This window comes from Ambystoma mexicanum, chromosome 8, assembly GCF_040938575.1.
Source record: "Ambystoma mexicanum isolate Mex_15411 chromosome 8, UKY_AmexF1_1, whole genome shotgun sequence".
Lineage (NCBI taxonomy): Eukaryota > Metazoa > Chordata > Amphibia > Caudata > Ambystomatidae > Ambystoma > Ambystoma mexicanum.
The window spans coordinates 1,079,715,599-1,079,734,733 of record NC_090929.1 but is presented as its reverse complement, the minus strand read 5'-3'; the positions used below and the strand labels follow the sequence as shown (position 1 = coordinate 1,079,734,733).

The following is a 19,135-nucleotide window of genomic DNA, read 5'->3' as shown; positions in this document are numbered from 1 at the left end:
CCCCGGTTCGGCGTCGAGATGTTGATCGACGAAGGTTGACAAAACGGGGCAAATTATAATTATTTTTAGTGAAAATATGGCAAAGCCAGGGAACTCCGATGAAGTGCTTCCGACCAGAATGGCGGAAAAAAACAATCTGGGGATCCTAGACGCATGAGGGATCATGGGTACAGTGGACGTCACACTAGGGATAGTATTACTGGCACGCCCTGTGTCGACGCCCATTTTCGATTTTCGAAAAACAAACTGTAATACTCCGCAGCTTCCACTAGATGTCGGCCTATGCACAGCATGTGATCTAAGCAGATTCCACAAGCCTCAGAAATATATATATATTTTGGCACTTGCCACAATCTATTCACTACAAAGCCAGCCTTAAGATTACTTTGTCTACTTGAGTTTCTTTTGCATCTGTACACGTGTAACATCACTTTATATCGTCATCTGTTTCTGTGGCTTAAGCTTCTTCATCTTGATCCCAAGATGTCACTTATCCTTGATACTTTGATGCCTTATAGAATATCTGCATTCTCTGCATCTCTTCTAGGTACGTCATTTCAGTTCTGTGTGACATATACTGGCGATGGTTGATGACGTTACCATTCGTCCTTGCTGTTTAATGGCTCTGCTTCTTCAGGGATTTAATTCAAATGACCATCATATTTTCTTGTTCTCTCAAAACCTTGCCTCTCTCTGCTGTTGGTATTTTCACTGGTACCGCACAGAGTCCATACTTGGCCCTTTGTTGGGTTAACTGTTCTGTGTACGTCACACTCTGGTTTCCAGCAAACAGATAAAAGGGGCGGGACGGTTGAGGTAGGGGTACTTGGCGCCTCCTCTACACTTATTTATTTTTATTTTTTTATTGCGCATTTAGTCATAAACAAGGGGAAAAAAAATGACTTGGTGACAAGAGTTACATTTTCATCTTAATTTGATAAAAACCAACAAGACGACTCGTATATGGCACAAGTTAGATCCCTCTGTTGGTGTCTGCAATTTATGTGAAGGTCTAATGCAGGATCTGAAACACATTCTGATAGTCTTTTCCGCCACCTTAACATTGAGGCAGAAGTACTTTGCAAACTTTGTGTATGATATTTCACGTATTACCACGCAAGATTTTTGGCTAAGGTTGTCTGCGGGAAAAGAGATTGCATTATCAATTGCTTTGTTAAAACATTTAACTTTACATAACTTGATAATTGTATTCTAGCATGTGAATCTAAGCAGATACAAGCACCAGAAATACGATTACGGTGAGTAATGTATTCCTTCTGATGCTTGCGTAATCTGCTTAGACCACATTCTATGCATAGATTAGCGAGCAGTGTTATGCGAAGGTGGTGGGTTGTGAGAAGCAGTTGCGGAAAATAGATGCTTTAGAACCGCTTGTCCCACCCGTGTATCTGTTTTGGAATGTGTGTCAATGCAGTAGTGCCGAGTGAAGGTGTGAACTGAGCTCCATGTAGCTGTCCTGCAAATGTTGTCCAATGGTACGTTTGCAAGAAAGGCTAACGTAGCCCCAGTGCCCCTTGTGGAGTGGGCTCTAGGTGTAGAGGGCAGGGTTTTGTCTGATAATGAATAGAATAACTGTATACATTTGACTATCCATTTGGAGATTGCTCTCTTTGAAACACACTCTCCTTGTCTGCCTGTAGCCATGGAGACAAACAGTCGATACATTTTCCTAAGCGGTTTGGTCTTATCTACGTAAGAGAACCGCTCTCCTCACATCTAGTGTGTGGAGTTTGACCTCAGCTGAGCTAGTTGGCTTTTGAAAGAAGGCTGGGAGCTCAATAGACTGATTTATGTGAAACTTTGAAATACATTTAGGTGAAAACCCAAGGTGAGTCCGTAAAACCAATTTGTCTTTATGGATGACGAAGAAGGGGGCCTGCACTGACAAGGTTTGGATCTCACTGACTCTTCTTATCGAAGTGATAGCCACTAAGAAGGCAGTTTTATAGGTAGTGTCTCTAAGGGTAGCCTGTTGCAATGGCTCGAAGGGGGGGTCCCATGAGTTTTGCTAGTACTACGTTTAGATCCCAACCAGGTTGGGTGTTAGAGACTGGAGGATGTATTCTTTTCACTGCCTCCATAAAAGCGTTGATGACTGGCACTTTCCACCATGAGATCTTACTTTGACAGGTGGTGTATGCTGATAAAGCTGCTAGGTGGCCTTTAAGAGAATTACAGACCAACTCTGAATCCAACAGGTGGAGCATGTAAGTAAGAATGAGTGATGGCATACACTCTATGGGGTTGATCTGTTTAGATTGGCACCAAAGGACACATCTCTTCCACTTGTGGAAATAGCAGTGTCTGGTGTTTGGCTTCTGTGCTTTCTTTAGGATGTCCATTCACTGCTGTGGAAGATTAAGGTGTCCGAACTCTGACTTCAGGAGCCATGCTGCCAAGTTCAAAGAGTGAGGCTGTGTGTGTAACGTTAATGCCCCGTGTTGAGTCAACAGGTTGACCTGGTACAGGAGCTTGATGGGAATCGCACATCGCCAGCTTGCGCAGATATGGATACCAGAGTTGTCTCGCCCACATAGGAGCAACCAGGATGAGTGTCATCTGTTCCCTGTGTATTTTGTTCACTATCCTGCTGATTAATGGAGTCGCGGGAACAGCGTAAGCAAATACCCCTGACCAGTTCATCCATAGGGTGTTCCCCTTTGAGTGTGGAACCTGGACTCGAAGTCTGGACATTGCTTGTTTTCTTTTGTAGCGAACAACTCTAGAGAGGGGTAACCCCAAAGTGAGAAGATGTGGTCTACGACGTCTGTGTGTAGTTTCCACTCATGCTCTTCTGGTAGAGGGTCTCTGCTGAGAGAGTCCGCTAGTGTGTTCAGTATCCCTGGAACATGTTGGGAAGACAGGTTCATCCCTGGTCTGAGTGCCCACTTCCATATTTTCAGTGCCAGCTTGGACATATTTGCAGAGTGTGTACCTCCTCGCTTGTTGACATAGAACATTGTGGTGGTGCTGTCTGTTAGGACTTGTACCGACAGGTTCGTCAGGTGTTCTTCGAAGGCTTGTAGGGCCTTGAGGGCTGCCAATAACTCTACAACGTTTATGTGTTTCTGTGCAGTCACATGTGATCACAGGCCGTGTGGTGAAGGTAGTACGCCCCCCCACTCCTCCCCCCCACCCGGAAAGGGAAGCGTCTTGTGACGACCGCTTGTGCTTCCGGTTCGTGGAAGGGTTTCCCCTTGAGTAGACTTTCCCTTGACCACCAGCGTAAGTTCTGAACCAGTGTTGGCGAAACAACCACTAGATCGTCCCACTGACCACTTGCCTGAGACCATTGTTTCGCAAAACATTCCTGTATTGGTCGCATGAGCAGGCGCAAGTGGGGGACTAGGTAAATGCATGATGCCATCATAACTAGCAGGCGCATTGCTTTGCGCACGCTTATCTGGAGACCGGCTTGATAATGGGGTATTTGCCGAAGCATATTTTGCACTCTTTCCATGGAAGGGTAGGATAAGCCTGTTTTTGATTCTAATAAAGCTCCTTGGAACTGTTTTGATGTATTTGGTATCAGACTTGACTTTTTCTCGTTTATTGAGAAGCCCAATTGGAAGAGAAGGTCTATTGTCCTTTGAGTGTTTACTTTGCAAAGATGGCAGTTTTATCCCGTGATCAGCCAGTTGTCCAGGAAAGGGTACACTGGGCCTGCGTAGGTGCGCTGCCACCACCGCCAGTACCTTGGTGAACACCCTTGGAGCTGAGGCTATTCCGAAGGGCAGCACCATGAATTGATAGTGTTGCTTTGCTACTTTGAATAGCAAGAATCATCTGCGCTGGGAACATTGAGATATGAAAATAGGCATCTTTCATGTCCAATGTTGCCATGTAATCCCCCCTTTTTAACAGAGGGATTACTTCTTGTAGCGTTGTCATGCGAAATTTTTGTGGTTTTACACATTTGTTTGCAGGGTGCCGGTCTAGTACCGGGCGCATGGTCCGATCTTTTTTTGGAACAAGGAAGTACGTTGAATAAATACCCTCGTTTACCTCTTTGTGTGGCACAACCTCGATGGAGTCCTTGAGGAGTAGAGCTTTCACCTCCTCTAGAAGGATAAGTTGTTCTTCTTGCGATGGTTTCTTTTGGCGCGGGGGTGGTATGACGGTTTTCCGTGAAGCTTTATACAATAACCCCCAGTCACCGTCAACACCCATTTGTCCGATGTTATACCCTCCAATGCGTGCGTGTAAAAAGATATTCATCCCCAGACTGGAGAGGCATGCGAGGGGACCTGTAGCAGGGAGTCATTGCTTAGAGGGAGTCCCTCCACCTCTGGTGGGGGAGCCTCTCCTTCTGAGGGCCCTGCGCTGACCCCTGTGGTAACCTTGGGTGGCTTGATTGGTACTCCAAGAGGAACCTTGGTTTTGGTTGTATCCGGTTCCTCTCTACGTGCTTTGCCCCCAAAAGCGACGAAAATGACTACCACCTCTTTGGCCTGGTTGTTTATTAATCAGTTGGCCAAGGGATTGGAGGGTCTCATATTCATCCTTGGAGGATTTGAGGTCGTCTTCAATCGCTTTCCCAAATAATACGTTCTGCTCAACTGGCATATTTAGAAGGGTAGCTTGAGCCTCAAGTTTAAAGCCCGACTGCCTAAGCCAGGCATGGCGTTTTAAAATGGTGGCTTCTGCAAGAACGCGCCGAGCGTTGTCAGCTGCGTCTAAGTTATTTTTTAGGACGCCTGCGGTAGCTCTGCCTTCAGCAGCCAGAAGGAGTTTGGCCTTTAATGGCTCTGGCGCTGACTCGACTAGGGCCTTTACCTCATCCCACTTTGTGCAGTCATAGCTGGATAGCAAGGTGGAATTTTTTGCTATACGCGTCTGGTATGCTGCAGTGGACTATCTTCCTACCCATGGCTTATCATTTTTTGCTCTCCTTGTCCGGAGGGGCTTCGGAGGAGGCCAAGGGGGTACCAGCTCTCTTGCGGGTGGTTGTAACAACCAGAGAGTCAGGTAGAAGTTGGCCCCTTATATATAAGGGGTCAGAAGGTGCTGGTCTGAAGAGTTTCTCGATCCTAGGGTTCACCGCCCTGGTATAGTTTGGAAGTTCTAGGGAAGGTTGAATCCTTCTTTGGAATGATTTTAGCAGGGGGATAAATTGGGTTGCCGGTTTTTTAATTGCCCAACATATTCTCTGCAAAATCCTTGTCCTGTTGGGCCTCTTGTGTTTTGATGCCGAAATGCTCTGCAGCCCTTATGAGTATATCATTGAATAGTGGCTTGTTTTCCACCGGGGAGTCTGGTAAAAGAGGGTTGTGCGAGACTGGAGAGTCCATCGCAAAAACCACAGACTCAGTGTCCTCTTGGTCTTGATAGTCCTCCCCCCGGCGTTGTGACCCTCTATGTCACCATAATAGGGTTCACCCTTGTCTAAGTATTCATCCTCCCCTACATCCTGGTCATAAAGGTCGTAGGAGAGGTGATGAGTTTTATGTGGTGGTTCAATAGCCAATTCTACTGGGGGAAGAGATCTCTCTTTATACGGTACAGCTGATGCCTGTGACTGAGAGGCTGTAGGTGTTGTGTTGGAACCAGACACCTGTGTAGTGGGAGGCGTGGAGGCCAAGTTGTCCAGAACATGTGGATGTTTTTCAAAGAAGTTAGCTAAACAGGTCATGCGACTCATAACTCTGTCAATATCCTGTGCAGACCATCTGGCTGAACTGGGTATAAACCCCGGGTCGGAGGAGGCAGGAGTGGGGGTAGAGGGGGTATGTTCCTCTTCTTCCTCAAGATTGATAGAGTCAGGCTGTTGTGCATTATCAGACTACTATAGTGTCCTGTAAGGTCATACTTTTATGTTGGCTAGAGGGTTGTTCCCTAGCTTTCTCCTTGCTAAGTGAGTCCCTCTCTCTAAAGGAACTAGATTTGTCTCTCTCCGTCTCTTATGGTCCCTGCTGTTAGACGATTTTTTGGAGCTTGGGATCGAAGAGGGGGTTTCGGACGACTCCTTGGGCTTGTCCCCGGATGTAGGCCGAACTTCGACCGTGGGGATGGCTTGTGCGGCATCTTTTGCCGTTGCAGGGCCGGATAGGGGAGTTTTGAGGCGGGTGACCTTTGTCTTGGCAGGCTTGTCATGCAGCGACGGCACCCAGAGGACATCTAATCGGAAGATCTGCCATTCACCGTCGACTCTCGGTGTGCGACCTTACTCGCATCGCTATGGGGTGTGTGTTTGTGGGAGAGTGTGGTGCCCTTGCCGCCTGGTGTCTTCCCCGTAACAGGACTGCCGGCCTGTCTGCTAGGGTCGGAGGCTGGCACTGGGGAACATGGAGGTTCCCAGTCACCCTCACCATCTGAAAGGACGGCGTCAATGCCATTGTTGGATGTCTCTTCGACGTACATGGAGGCCTCGGCCTGCATGGCGTGATTGGCTCAACGTTTAGTTTGCCTGTCTTTGAGGGTTGTCATTCGGAGTAGTTTACAAGCCCGACAATGCACCTCGTCGTGGTCTCTATTCAAGCAGAGGTTACAGACCCTATGCTTGTTGACTCACGTGAACTTCCCATTATAGGAGGGGCAGAACTTAAAGGGAGTGCACTCCATAATATATGCAGGCAGCTGGGCGACTATGGTAAAGTGTGGGAATATACATGTTTATGACCACACCCCAGGCTCCCTACTGTAAGGCTGAGGCCGAAAAGGCCTTCCAAGGCCGGGTGGCGCCTTCGAAGTCTCTGTCCGACGGTCAGCTTCAAAGTCTTCTTCAGTCTTCACTGCGTCGAGTCACGGCATCGGCAAAGGACAGGAAGAAACACTAACTTAATTATTAAAGTTCAACGGCGTAAGCCTAAAAAAGGACTCTGCTTATATTTTTGCGACCACTCACGATGGTGGAAAAAAAAAAACATCTGAGGGACCCACACGCGTGAGGGATCATGGGTACAGGGGACGTCACAATAGGGATAGTATTCCTGGCACACCCCATTTCGACACACATTTTCGAAAAACAACTAATACTCCGCAGCTTCCACTAGATGTCGGTCTATGCATAGCATGTGATCTAAGCAGATTATACAAGCATCAGAAATACAGATATGTATACATAGACTGTATATATTCTCCATGTTGTAACGGTTCGATTTATCCATTTCCTGTATATGTACCACTCCTGCTTCCATCTTGTAACCTTTGTACCCAAGCCTTGCATATCCTTTTACTGCTGCGCCCCGATACCCTTGGGTCTGGAGCGCATTATAAAGGATTAAACAAACAAACCCCTCTTGAGATAAGCCTGGCTGCTCAGTCACATTACCAACTTGTGTAGTACATGCCTATGCCAATAGGTGGGTTACCCAACACCAAGAGGACAAGGGTTGTGTGGTCCCCCACTGGGTTACTACATCAATTATTGCATAACACCCAGCCTAAGCACAAAAGGTATAGGGAACTATAAATTCAAACACTATTGAGAGTCCATTGGGTAAGAATGAGTGCAGTCCAACTGGTGAGAACTACACAAGATGTATCTTCTTGTATTAGGTAACCCACCTTAGGGGTATAGTGAGCTGTACAATTGATATCACTAAGTGCAAAGTAGCCGTAACACTGAAAGTTGTATATGAATACTTCTTTATAATATAAAGAAGGTTTAAATAAGAATTCTTTAAAAAGCGTCATCTACTAATAACATTCAAAGTTAAGATTCCGTTTTTAAAAAAGACAATACAAGTTGGTAAAGACTTTTCTTATGCCAACACATGTTCCAGCACAGGGAGTGAATTCAGTAACGGTCAGTATGGAGCTTAATTCAGTTACCAATTCAGTTATTGAGTTGTGAAAGAAAGGAAAGGTTAGAATAATATTTAGAACATACTTTCAACAGGTAAACTTTTATCCCAGCAATAATAGTGCCAACAATTACAACCTATGAGGGAACAAGTACTGCCTAAGCCAATAGGTGAGGAGTTTCTTTGGGGAGCCAGGAAGGCCAAAGTCAATGGACAAAGTCAATAGATCTGACGCACTTCTTACATAAAGTCTTGACAAAGTTAGTAAGTTCAGAAGAATTCACTGTGACTCAAGTGAACAACTTTGTAGAGAGCCCAAGCTGTTAGGCCAGTGCAGGTGAGTTGTGATCAACTCCAAAAAGCATTTTGCAAGATAGGAAGCACACCTTATGGCTAAAAGGTGAAAACCCCAACCCCCCCACAGTACCTGTGATTCAAAGAAAAATGTTCCAGCTGGATTCCTCCTCGCTACAGCTTGGGGGGGGAGATTCCCTTTCCCCAAGGGGTAAGGATAAAATTACCAAGTCCAAGCAAAAAGTTCTGGCGTTGACAAAAAATGTCACATGAGACGTGGGATAGAGAATTCCTAAGTAACCCCCCAGCACTCCACATAGGGTGGTGTGTGCAGGTCCGACACAGAAAAAGGTTAATAAGACAGGGATCATCTTACGATTCTTGGGAATGGTAGTTCACCCAAGAAAACATTAAGAGAATTCCAAGTGACTTCTTAGTGGCACTGCACCTAAGGTGCTGTGTGTCGCTATGCAAAAAGCAGATGCCTATGGAGTTTTTCAGACTCCATAAAACTGTAAAACACAAAAATCCTAGTCAGGAATAATACATGAGGGAGTGATAAAAAAAGCACCACTCATTCGAGAGTAAAAAATCACAAGCCCAAATCCAGCGAAAGAGCTGGGGGCTTCTAAGGTTGAAGGGAATTAGCACAGCAATGAAAATTCTACCTAAAACACATAAAAAGGTCACCACTAAAGAGAGTAAAAAAAAGACTAGGTGTGGGGTGGGGGTCGGTGGTGGGGAGATTCCCATTCCCCTAGGGGCAAGGATAAAATTACCAAGTCCAAGCAAAAAGTTCTGGCGTTGACACAGGTAAGGAAGATTATTCATATTTATGAAAATCTTACCCAACAGTGGTCTAGGGAGAGAAAGCAGAACATATAAAATCTTTCCTTAACCACATATGGCCATTTCCTACCGGAAGACTTAACAAAACCAGTGGCTTTAGGAGACCAGGCTTAATGAAGCAGTTTTAGCCATGCAAAATGGCCAAATACCTACATTGGAGTTAGAAACAGCCCCAAGGGCAATCAACCCACAGCACTTGAGACCATACCAATGATAAACATTAATAAAATGTGCTATACAAATGCCCAACATAACAAAAATATCAAAATGCAATCTTGCCGTCACCAGCCTCCTTTGGAGCATCCCAAAGAAGTGCAAATCGAGAACCCATGCACTTGCAGAAGTGTACAAAAAAGGGCAAAATGGATGAACTGATCCCACCTTACTGGCACCGTTAGGGACTGACCAGTACCGTCACAAAAATGAGTCACAGATAAAGGGGCAAGTGGAGTAAAAATGTAACATGCCTAAAAGGGATCTGGACCAAAAAAAAAAAGTCTCAACATGCTGGCAGTCTCGCAGAATGATGCTGAAAAGCAGTAAAAAAAAAAAAAAAAAGAAAATCTATATATATTGTTAACACTACACATAGTAAAGAAATAGTCAATTATTAAAGTCTGATCTTAACACAGAATAGCGGATACAAGTTATGAGCACCATTATGGTCCCAGTATCTGCTAAATGTGTCTTGAAGAGGACAGCTTGTGTAAGAGCATCAGGCAATCTATGAAGTTGAGGAAACCGTAGGTGGAATAACTACAACACTCACCTTATGGGGAGCCTCCACTTGAAGGTCTTGAAAGAGTGATGTGAGCAGTTTAATAGCATGGTTTGCAAGCACGACTGATAGAATTCCAAACCCTTGGTGCCTAAGTAGGAGGGCAAACGAGAAAAAAGCATTACATTAACAACTACTCTTTTCTTAATACAGAAAACTACAGACTTTACATGTGAATTGTAGCCTGTTTTTAAAGATAAATGTAACCCACATATTATGTATAAGAAAGGCCTCAATCAAGTGGATTAAAACCTCACTACTAAAAAGAAAATAAGCACAAAAAAGTGCATACTTATCTTAGTTCGACTCCTTACATTCATGAACACTGGACCATACATCAGACAATGAGGAAGAACCCACAACACTTGGTGATCTCTCTTTTTATCACAACATTCAAACAAAACATGCTGTCCTGAAACGGCACAGTTTTGTTATTATACACCAATTAAGAATTGAACATTTAGAAAAGGAAGAAAAAGTTTTATCAAGGAAAATAAATAACTCATGAACACATTGGCAGAAAAGCACCAACTGCAATTTATGCAGTTTCTGAACCTCACATTGCATTGTAGTGACAGTCACGCCTCAGTTCATTTTGGAAGCTCAGAGTAAGAGGTGCAAGGTCTGGACCTGGGATGGGTATCCTGCGGAGATTTGCATTAAGCCCTGTGGTCATAATCATTAAGAGTTTTTTCCTGAGTTTGGGATTCCGTCAAGCTCACTAAGCACTGTGGCAATGTAACTGAGCAGCCCAGGCTCATCTCTTAAGAGGTGCAATCGGGTAGTAAAAATGTATAGCACACAATTTTCATTGATACCAAATGAGAGAAGCATACATTACTTGGTAATGTTCTTTGATAGATGAAGATTCGGTAGGGGGAACATCAGTTTCTAGCGCAGTTTCTGCATCGGCTCCGCTCGATGCATCTATGTGCCAGACAGGACGTCTAGGCTAGTATATATTGAGGCGTCATGCCGGTTAGGAAAATATTTTCTTTTTGCAAATTTTCCTCTACAGTTTCCATTGAAACCCCATTCTTATTGCTTGGTTTTTATCACTGTCCTGACTTTATGAAGGGAAGTAAAGCCTTCAGCTTCACTTCCCCTGCCTTTTACTTATTTGTCAAGGGGGAAACTGATCAGTCCTTCAGACTATCAGTGCTGGGAAGCTGAATTCTTGGATTTTTACATTGCAAACAGCATCTTTCAATGCAGTACATTGGGGGATACATTTGTATCACCCTACCTTTTACACATGGGATTTTTGGTTACTTTTATGTGCCTAAAGAAAAGCTGCATATTTACAGTTTCCTGCATTATTTTTGGTGTGCACATTCGCCAAAAAGTCTGCTACTGTGGTGGATGTGAAACCAGGAGGTGTCCTCGATTGGACAACTACTGGCTGTTTGAATGGTGCAGATCCTTACCATTGGTGGGCTTGGACTTCCTTCAGGCGCAGATTTTGGATAAGAGGAATCCTCCTTGTTAGGTAAGATTTCTCTTTCAGCAACTTACACTACATAGATTTTATAGACCCCCAATGTTTTTGCTTTGTTTTTGAACCTCTGACTTTTTGAAGGGAAGTAAAGCCCTCCTTGCGTTTTGCTCATTTGTTATGGGAAAACGGATTAGTTCTGGGAAACTGTTTCCCTTGTGCGACTTTTTAACATTGCACACAGCATCTTGTAATGCAGGGAAACATGCACATGATTGTATCACCCTAGCTTCTTACACTTGGGATTTTGGATTACTTTTATATGTGCTTAAAGACAAGCTGGTGGCAGCAGAAACAGGTTTACAATTTTTGCACTATTTTTAGTTTTAACATTCGCGTTTACTGCGTATAGCTTCTAAACATTGCTAGTACCCCAATATGGCTGTGCCTTGAGATTTAGGCTTGTTCTTTGGCCTTGGTCTCTAGTCTGCAGAAAGAACTCAAATCTCCCTCCTTATCTAGAACACCACAGCTACCACAACATTCCTTCTTGTAAAACGCCAGCCCTCACCGTACACCTCGCACAGCTTCCTACTCATTTACATCACCCCCTCCCCCCCGGCTTCAACAAAAACATTGCAGACGCACTCAGCGACGCTCTGACAACTTGCTTCAGCCTACATCCATCATTCACAATCCTAGGGAATTTCAACATCTGTTTTGACTCCTCTTCAAATCCTATGACCCGATCTCTCACAGACAACTTAGAAGCCTTCAACCTGACCATCTCTACGCCCACCCACACTGGAAGCCACAGCTTTGATGCAGTCTTTAGTGCTAAACATCATATTCACACTGCTTCTACGCCCCTTCAAACATGGACAGATCACTCCGCAATCTTCTCCGTAACACTCAACTGCAGCCTGTGCCCAAGGCCACGCTGCCCGGCCACCACCAACCGCCACACCTTTCACCCCCACTCTGGAAGAAAGTAGTTATCACCCCGGATCTAGCTAACTCCCTCGCAGCACTCTCCCTCCAGGAATGCCCACGCCCCCAATCAAATTCTTCAAACACTGGATCTCCAACGTCCTCGCATCCCTCACCCCAACCAAACTGCCCCCTCAGATCAGGCCCAATGATTTTATTTTTATACACCTTTTTTTGCACAACACGTAACCAACACACAACAAATAACATTCAATACTGCATAACGTTCCGGAAGTACCTAACAGCTTCAACGTCTTGGCGCATGTTCCTGATCTTCTACACTCATCCATTTCCGTACTGATCTTGTCACATCCTACTGGCGCTCTCCTCTTTCTCATGCGTCTGCCTGCATTTTCTTGTTCGCTGGGGTTGTCCTTGTTGTTTCCGTTCTTGGATGCCAACAGTTCCTGTACCATTGAGTGCCATGCTAGTATCTTATCACTGCTTTTATTTCCCCGCTTTGCAGCGCTGTGGTCCACACTGTTATTTCAGCCAGTGTCCATCGCTGTAAGTCTGTCCACCATTCCTCAACTGTCGGCCCAGTGTTAAGCTATCGCTTTGCCAGAATGCGCATCAGGTCTTTCATTTTGGCTAAGTGTGCTCTTGGCTTGCCTGCTCTCAGGAAACGTCCCAACAGGTAAGATTCCGGTGACAATGCCTGCATTTGAATTCCGCTTTCAGCTGCTCTTGCCTTAAGGCCATCCCAGAATTTCGTTGTTACTGGGCAGGCCCAGAACATATGTAGCATGTCTGCGTTTTCCGTTGCGCATCTAGGGCACCTTTGTGTTGTTTTGCTCTCTATCTTGGATAGTCTGCTAGGGGTAAGGTATGCCCTTTGTGTGACAGAGCTGCGTTTGCCTAAACCTCGCGTTTCTGGAGACCTTTATGTACCGCAAGGCTCTTGCCCATTCTTCTTCTGTGAAGGTTTTTTGGAGCTCCGTTTCCAACTTCCATCTTGCCGGCAGTTCTTGCTTGTTGTGACTCCTCAGAAGCAGTTCATACAGTCTTGGCACCTTGTGTCCTCCTTTGGCCACGTCATACCATGCATCCAATGTCTACTATTTCGGTGTCCTCGGATAGATCTGGCGATCTTTTTTTTATTGTTTTTACCATGCTGCTGTATATCATGAATTGGCCTTTATGTGTTCATATTATTCTATTAAAGTCTGAAATTCCACCCATTGTCCTTCCTTCCCTAAGTCCCTGACTTGTGTAATTCTCTTAGCGTCCCAGTGTCTTCGGTAAGCCACAAGAGCTACTGGTCGGGTGTTTGCCAGTCCTGCTAGTGGAATCTGCACAGAGCAGGGGTCTTGTTTTCCCTGGATTTTCCACGCTTTTTTCCACACGGTCATACCCAGTTTGGCTAGGGTGGGGAGTGTTCGGATTATGGACTTTTCCATCCATATTGCATCCTTCAGATAGCAGTGCTGTAGTGCTGGTTGCAGTAGCAACGAGTCTATGGATATCTCATCACCTAGCCAGTGTGCTACGAATTGCAGCTGCCCCGCCAAGTAGTATAGTTAAAAATGCGGCAGCTTGATCCCTCCTGACTCAGTCTCTGTGCAATGCGCTTAGTGCAAGTTTGTTCCTTTCCCCCTCCCACAGGAATGCCCTTTTTATTGTGTTCAATTGTTTGAAGAATGTTCCAGGTATGTTGTGGGGTACGTTTGTAAAATAATACAGTTGGCAGGGTAGTACCGTCATCTTCAGCAAGGCTGCTCTTCCTATCATCACTTGTGGCAGTGTCTTTCAGAATGTCATGGACTTTACTGTTTTCTCTAGCGCTACTTGCGTGTTAGCCTTGGGCTCCTCAGCAGGATCATGATATACATCTATTCCTAGGTAGCGGAAGGTGCGCGGCACCCATGTCAGGCCCAAATCTGGCAATGGGTCTGTGCTAATCTGTCTCAGTCCTGCTAGGGAGTATAGGGAGGATTTCTCTTTGTTGATGGATATGCCAGACAGCTTGGCAAATGCTTCTAGTACATCTAACAAGTATGGTAGATTCTCTCATGGGTCGTTGACATACAGGAGCATGTAGTCTACATACAGGGAAACTAGATGGATGATATTATCTATTTTGATTCCTGCTTCGCCATACTCCGCTCTCAGGAAGACTGCTAATGGTTCTAAGGCCAATATGTAGAGCATTGGCGACAGCAGGCATCCCTGTTTTGTGCACTTGTGTATTTCTCCATGCCACTGAGATGTGTTTGCCCATCTTAACCCTCTCCCTGGAGTCCCTGTATAACAGCTTGATCCATTTCAGGAAGCCCTCCCCCATTCCAAAGTGCTTAAGTGCTTGCAATAGCTAGAGTCAAAGGCTTTGACAGCATCCAAAGACGCCACTGCACTTTCCTCTCTGCTTTGGTTAGTCTGGTATATGACGTGGTGCAGCCTCTGCAAATTCCAAATGGTGTTTCTTCCCGGGACATATCCAGTTTGATCCAAATTCACACCAACGTGTTTATGACCTGTTTGAGCCTGTAAGCCAGGGTCGCCGTCAGGATTTTGCAATCCTGTTTGATCATGGAGAGTGGTCTGTATGAACCACACTCCAGAGGAGATTTCCCTGGTTTCAGGATGGGTATGAGTAATGATTCTATCATACTATCTGGTAGTTGTCCCTGTGTGCGTGCGCTTCTTTATAGACTTCCAGCAGTTTAGGTGCTAGCGTCTGCTTGTATTTCTTGTAAAACTCTGCAGGCAACCCATCGGGTCACGGGGTCTTGGCTGTTGGAAGATTATCTATTACCACTTTTAGTTCTTCTACAGTGAGTGGTACTTCAAGTATCTCCCGCTGTTCATCTGTTAATTTTGGTAGTTCTATTTGGGTCAGGGCTTTGCCTATTTCCCAAACACCTGCTTCTTGATTCTGATAGTGCAGAGTCTCGTAGAATTGCGAGAATACCTGGTTAATAACTTGTTGGGTTCTCACTACTTCCCCAGACTTGTTTTTTATTGCATTTATAAGGTATCTTTATTTCCTGTTTGGTTAACCAGGCAAGGAGTCTGCTCGGCTTATTGCCCGCTGCATGTCATTTCTGTACATGTTTCCCATAGTCTAGTTTCCCCAGCTTCTCCAATATAGTGTTACACTGTGATATTAATTCAGCCGGTTCCTTCCCAGTTATGCCTGCTTGTCTCTCCGCCTCTGCTGTGTCCTTTTCTACCTTCGCTAGTTCTCCCAGAATACTCCCTTTCTTCCCTATCGCCGCTCCCCTGGCCACCACCTTGAAAGCGTCCCATAGGGTCCCCAGACCTGTCCACACTGCCCGTGTTATGGTGGTCATCTTCTATCATATCCTGCATGTGTGTTTGGAACTCACTATCCAATAGTGCTTCGGCTCTCAATCGCCTCATTGGTATAGGGGCTTTCCTGTGTGTGTATTGCCATGACGCCAACAGCGGGGCATTGTCTGAGAGTGTTCTTGCTCTGAAGTTTAGGTCTGTGCATTCTCCCAGTGTTTCAATCCCTGTGAAAATATAATCTATGTGTGTATGTGTGCCATGTGGGCCGCTGTAGTGGGAGTACCCCCCAGTTTCATCATGCATTGTCCTCCAGATATCTTCTAGTTTTAGTTGGGTTAAGATCGTGTGTGGCGCTTTCGCCGGTGGTGCTGGTTTCCTGTGTTTGTTGTCGGACTTATCCAAAATCGGGTTGAGTGTGCAGTTAAGGTCACCCGCCAAAATGTATGTCGCCTCCCTATAAGGGGCTAGCCGATGTGCCAGCGTCTTAAAGTTGTTGCATTGTGATTTGGGGCGTATGTATTCACCAAGCACAGTCCGTGCACTATGACTAGCCTGCCCTCCTTGTCCTGTTCCTGTGTTATGAGCTGAAAAAGGACGTTGTGGCCACCCAAGCTAGCACAGCTCTGGCATAGTTGGAATAGGTCAATCCATACATTTGCCCTCCCACTTTTTTGCTATCTTGGACGGTTTCTCTCCATCTCGTCAGTTGGGTTTCCTGCAGCATTGCCACCGTCACTTTCGATTTGTTCAACCATGTCTACACCCTCAGCCTCTTGACGTAATTATTTAGTCCTCGTATATTCCATGCGGCTATGCGCATTTCTTCTGGATTCACGTTGGCAGCTCATGCTGTGGCCTGTCCATTCCCATGGGCTCCTTTTCTTCTCATCTGCGTGCTTCCCTCCCCTTTCTTCTATTTTTTGCTCTTGCGTCCCCTACTACTGTTCTCACTACCTCGGTGTTCAACCTTTACACAGAGTGGTATCTGCTGGTTTCCTTCGCTTCTCAGGTGTCTGATGATCCTTCCCCCTCATGAGTTTTTGTTTTTTGTCTTGTGCACCTTCACATTGTCGTTTCTGATGTGTTCTCCCATTCTCGTGCCACCTTTCAACCAACAAACGTTAACTGTTCCAGCCACCCTCCCTCTGCTCAGGCTCCGCAGCTTTTCTTGCACAGTCTCAGCTCCCTGAGGCTGGCTCGGCGCAGTGTGATGCCTTTGAACTGGCATCTAACTTTTTTGGGTCTGTGGGGTCATTCGTCCTGGCGTCCATCGAGGCAGCCTTGGAGTTGCCTCCTCCATCTCCTGCTACATATTCCATCTGGTCTCAGGTTTCATATTCGGTGTCTTCTCTGCTTTGTCAATTCCTACCAGTCTCTTCCGCCTTTGTCTAACTGGGGTGCATTCTTATCATGTGCATTCCTGGCTCTTAGTTGGGGTATTCCTTGCTTGTCCATCCATTCATGGGCTTCTACCGTAGTTTCAAAAAGATGGGTTCGGCCAATATTGTAGCACTTTCAATTTAGCAGGTTATAGTGGCAGGTATCGCATATTCGCATTCGTGAGGCGTTCCTTTGTTGGTCCGAACCATGCCCTTTGTCTTTGCACTAGTGCAGTGTAGACCAGGTAGATTGCTAACCATGAGGCGTTTCTGGTGATCGCGCCTCCATCTCTTGAAAATGTTATCTTTTCCCGGTCTTTAAAGTTCATGATTCTAGCTATCATGAGTCTCAGGGGAGCTCCGGGAGGGGGTTTTCTGGTCAGGGCCCCCCTGTGGGCTCTCTCCACTGGGAAGCCTTGCAATAGTACTCCTGCACCCACTTCTTGCAATAATAGGTTTTCCACGTAGTTCGTGGGGATCCTGCCTTCCTCTCCCTCTGGCAATCCGATGATACGCAAGTTTCTTCGAGCGCTCCCTTCTGTGTCTTCGACCATGTGTTCAAGAGTACGTCCATCGAGCACGTCTATCATTTGGGTTTGGGCGGTAGTGATGTTGTCTGCACTTGCTGCTCAGCAGTGCTCACTGGTTCGGCCAGGGACCCGACGTCTTGCTGTAGCAGGCCCACGTCCACAATTTGTGCTCCAGTAATGTTTTCAGTGCTGCCTTATGTTGGACGCCTCCCCCACCGCTACCTTCTACCTTATTAAGCTCTTTCAATGGGTTATGACCTCCCACGTAGGTGGCTCGTCTGCAGGTGCAGGCGGGTCTCCTTCTCAGATTTATGGCTGTGCAATGAAGGCTGTCCCACTGCCTTCGTGCCGTGTGTGCTGCCTGCTTGTGTCGCTCCGGGTTAGCTGAGGTGGTAGATGCTGGGAAGCGGTTTCTTCTCCTGTTTTGTTGTATTCAGGAGATTTGTGCGAGCCGCCAACTCACAGCCCCTCTCTTCTCTATTATGTTAGTTCAATGGGTTCCGTTCTGCCCTTTTACGGTCCGTTTGTGGGTGCAGGCAGGCCTCCTCTCCCTCCTCCAGTCGCCGGCTGCGCTTTGGGGGATATTTCATCACCTTTTCTCCATGCGTGCAGTCTACGAGCGTTCTTGCGGGCCAGCCAGGGGTGTTACATGCCTGAAGCCAGTCTTGTCCTCTGCTCCTTTGGGCTCTGTAGTTTTGCACTGGCTGCTACCCCTCACCTTGCTCTTCTGTTATGGGCGTACAATGAGCTGAGCTCTTAGGCTCTCTAGGCAGCCAGTCTCCCTTCGCGCCTTGCGCTTTTGCGAGGTACCCCGGGCTGGGGAGGCTGTTGGTCTGCGTTATGTGCGTTCTTCCTCTTCCCCTCTCGTCTGCCCGTTTCCTGGCTTCCACTTTATTTTGCTGGCTAACCTGACAGTCTGCTCCTGGAGTCCTTGCAGCGCCGTCTGCCTCTCCACACCACGCCGATATCCCCTGCTCTCGTCCGGTGTCAGCTTCCCTCAGTGGTGTCTTCAACGGCCCGACAGCCACTTGCTTCGCCCTCGCTTTACCGTGGAGTCCCTTGCATGGTGCTCACTCCCTCTCTTCCCTTCGCTCCGACGTCTGCTTCACTGACTCCCAGGTCTCTCGCTCCTGCACCCGCTTCTCTGCTCCTCCTTAGTGCGCCGGTAGGCTCCCATCCGCCATCTTGGATCTGCCTCTGCGTAGTTTCAATTCAGCCGTCGTGTATCTGCTTCTCGCTTTCTTTTGCTACGGGCTTTCACCCAGATGATCTTCCAACACCGTTTTCTATATTTTAATAACAAATGGGCCAGTTTGAACAAATCGTACGTAGGATCTTCCAGGAGCTCCGAGGTGCTGCTGCTTATTTCATGGCCGCCAAGCCATGGCCCCTGATCAGGTCCCATGTTATTTAAGAATTTCATCTTCATAATAAAACTTACTGACCTATGTCAACCCCAGAAAATTCTTTCCCCCTCTCACCTAGTCTTTTACTCTTTTTATGGCTGACCTTTGTATGTCCCTTGTTAGGGAGAATTTTAAGAAATGTGCCAATACCCTCCACCTTAGAGACTGCCAGCAACTTTGCTGGCTTTTGAGGACTTGATTTTCTAACCTGGAGAGAGCGAGACCCTTTCCCCACTCTCTCATGTATTTTAATGTGATTTCCTGGACTTTGTGTTTCTTTGTGTTTCTTTTGGTTGTGGAGTCTGAAACGCCATAGGCATCATCTTTACATTGTGTCCCACAGCACCTTCAGTGCAGTGGCACAGGGAAGTCTTCCAGATTTCACAAAGGTTTAAATAAGTTCTGAGATAAACTACTGTTTCCCAGAGCACTAAAGTGAAATTGGCTTTACTTAGA

At 46.2% G+C, this 19,135-nt stretch overlaps 1 protein-coding gene across 6 annotated transcripts in view; it reads right to left on the bottom strand.

Annotated features, from left to right (window-relative positions):
• The window catches only part of UBR4 (ubiquitin protein ligase E3 component n-recognin 4), a 2,945,062-nt gene that overhangs the window by 2,594,947 nt on the left and 330,980 nt on the right, over positions 1-19,135 (bottom strand). For all 6 annotated transcript variants that reach the window (XM_069611069.1, XM_069611071.1, XM_069611072.1 and 3 more), the window contains exon 12: positions 9,679-9,778. In XM_069611069.1, coding sequence (XP_069467170.1) covers positions 9,679-9,778 — 100 coding nt within the window. The remainder of the gene's footprint in view (positions 1-9,678; positions 9,779-19,135) is intronic.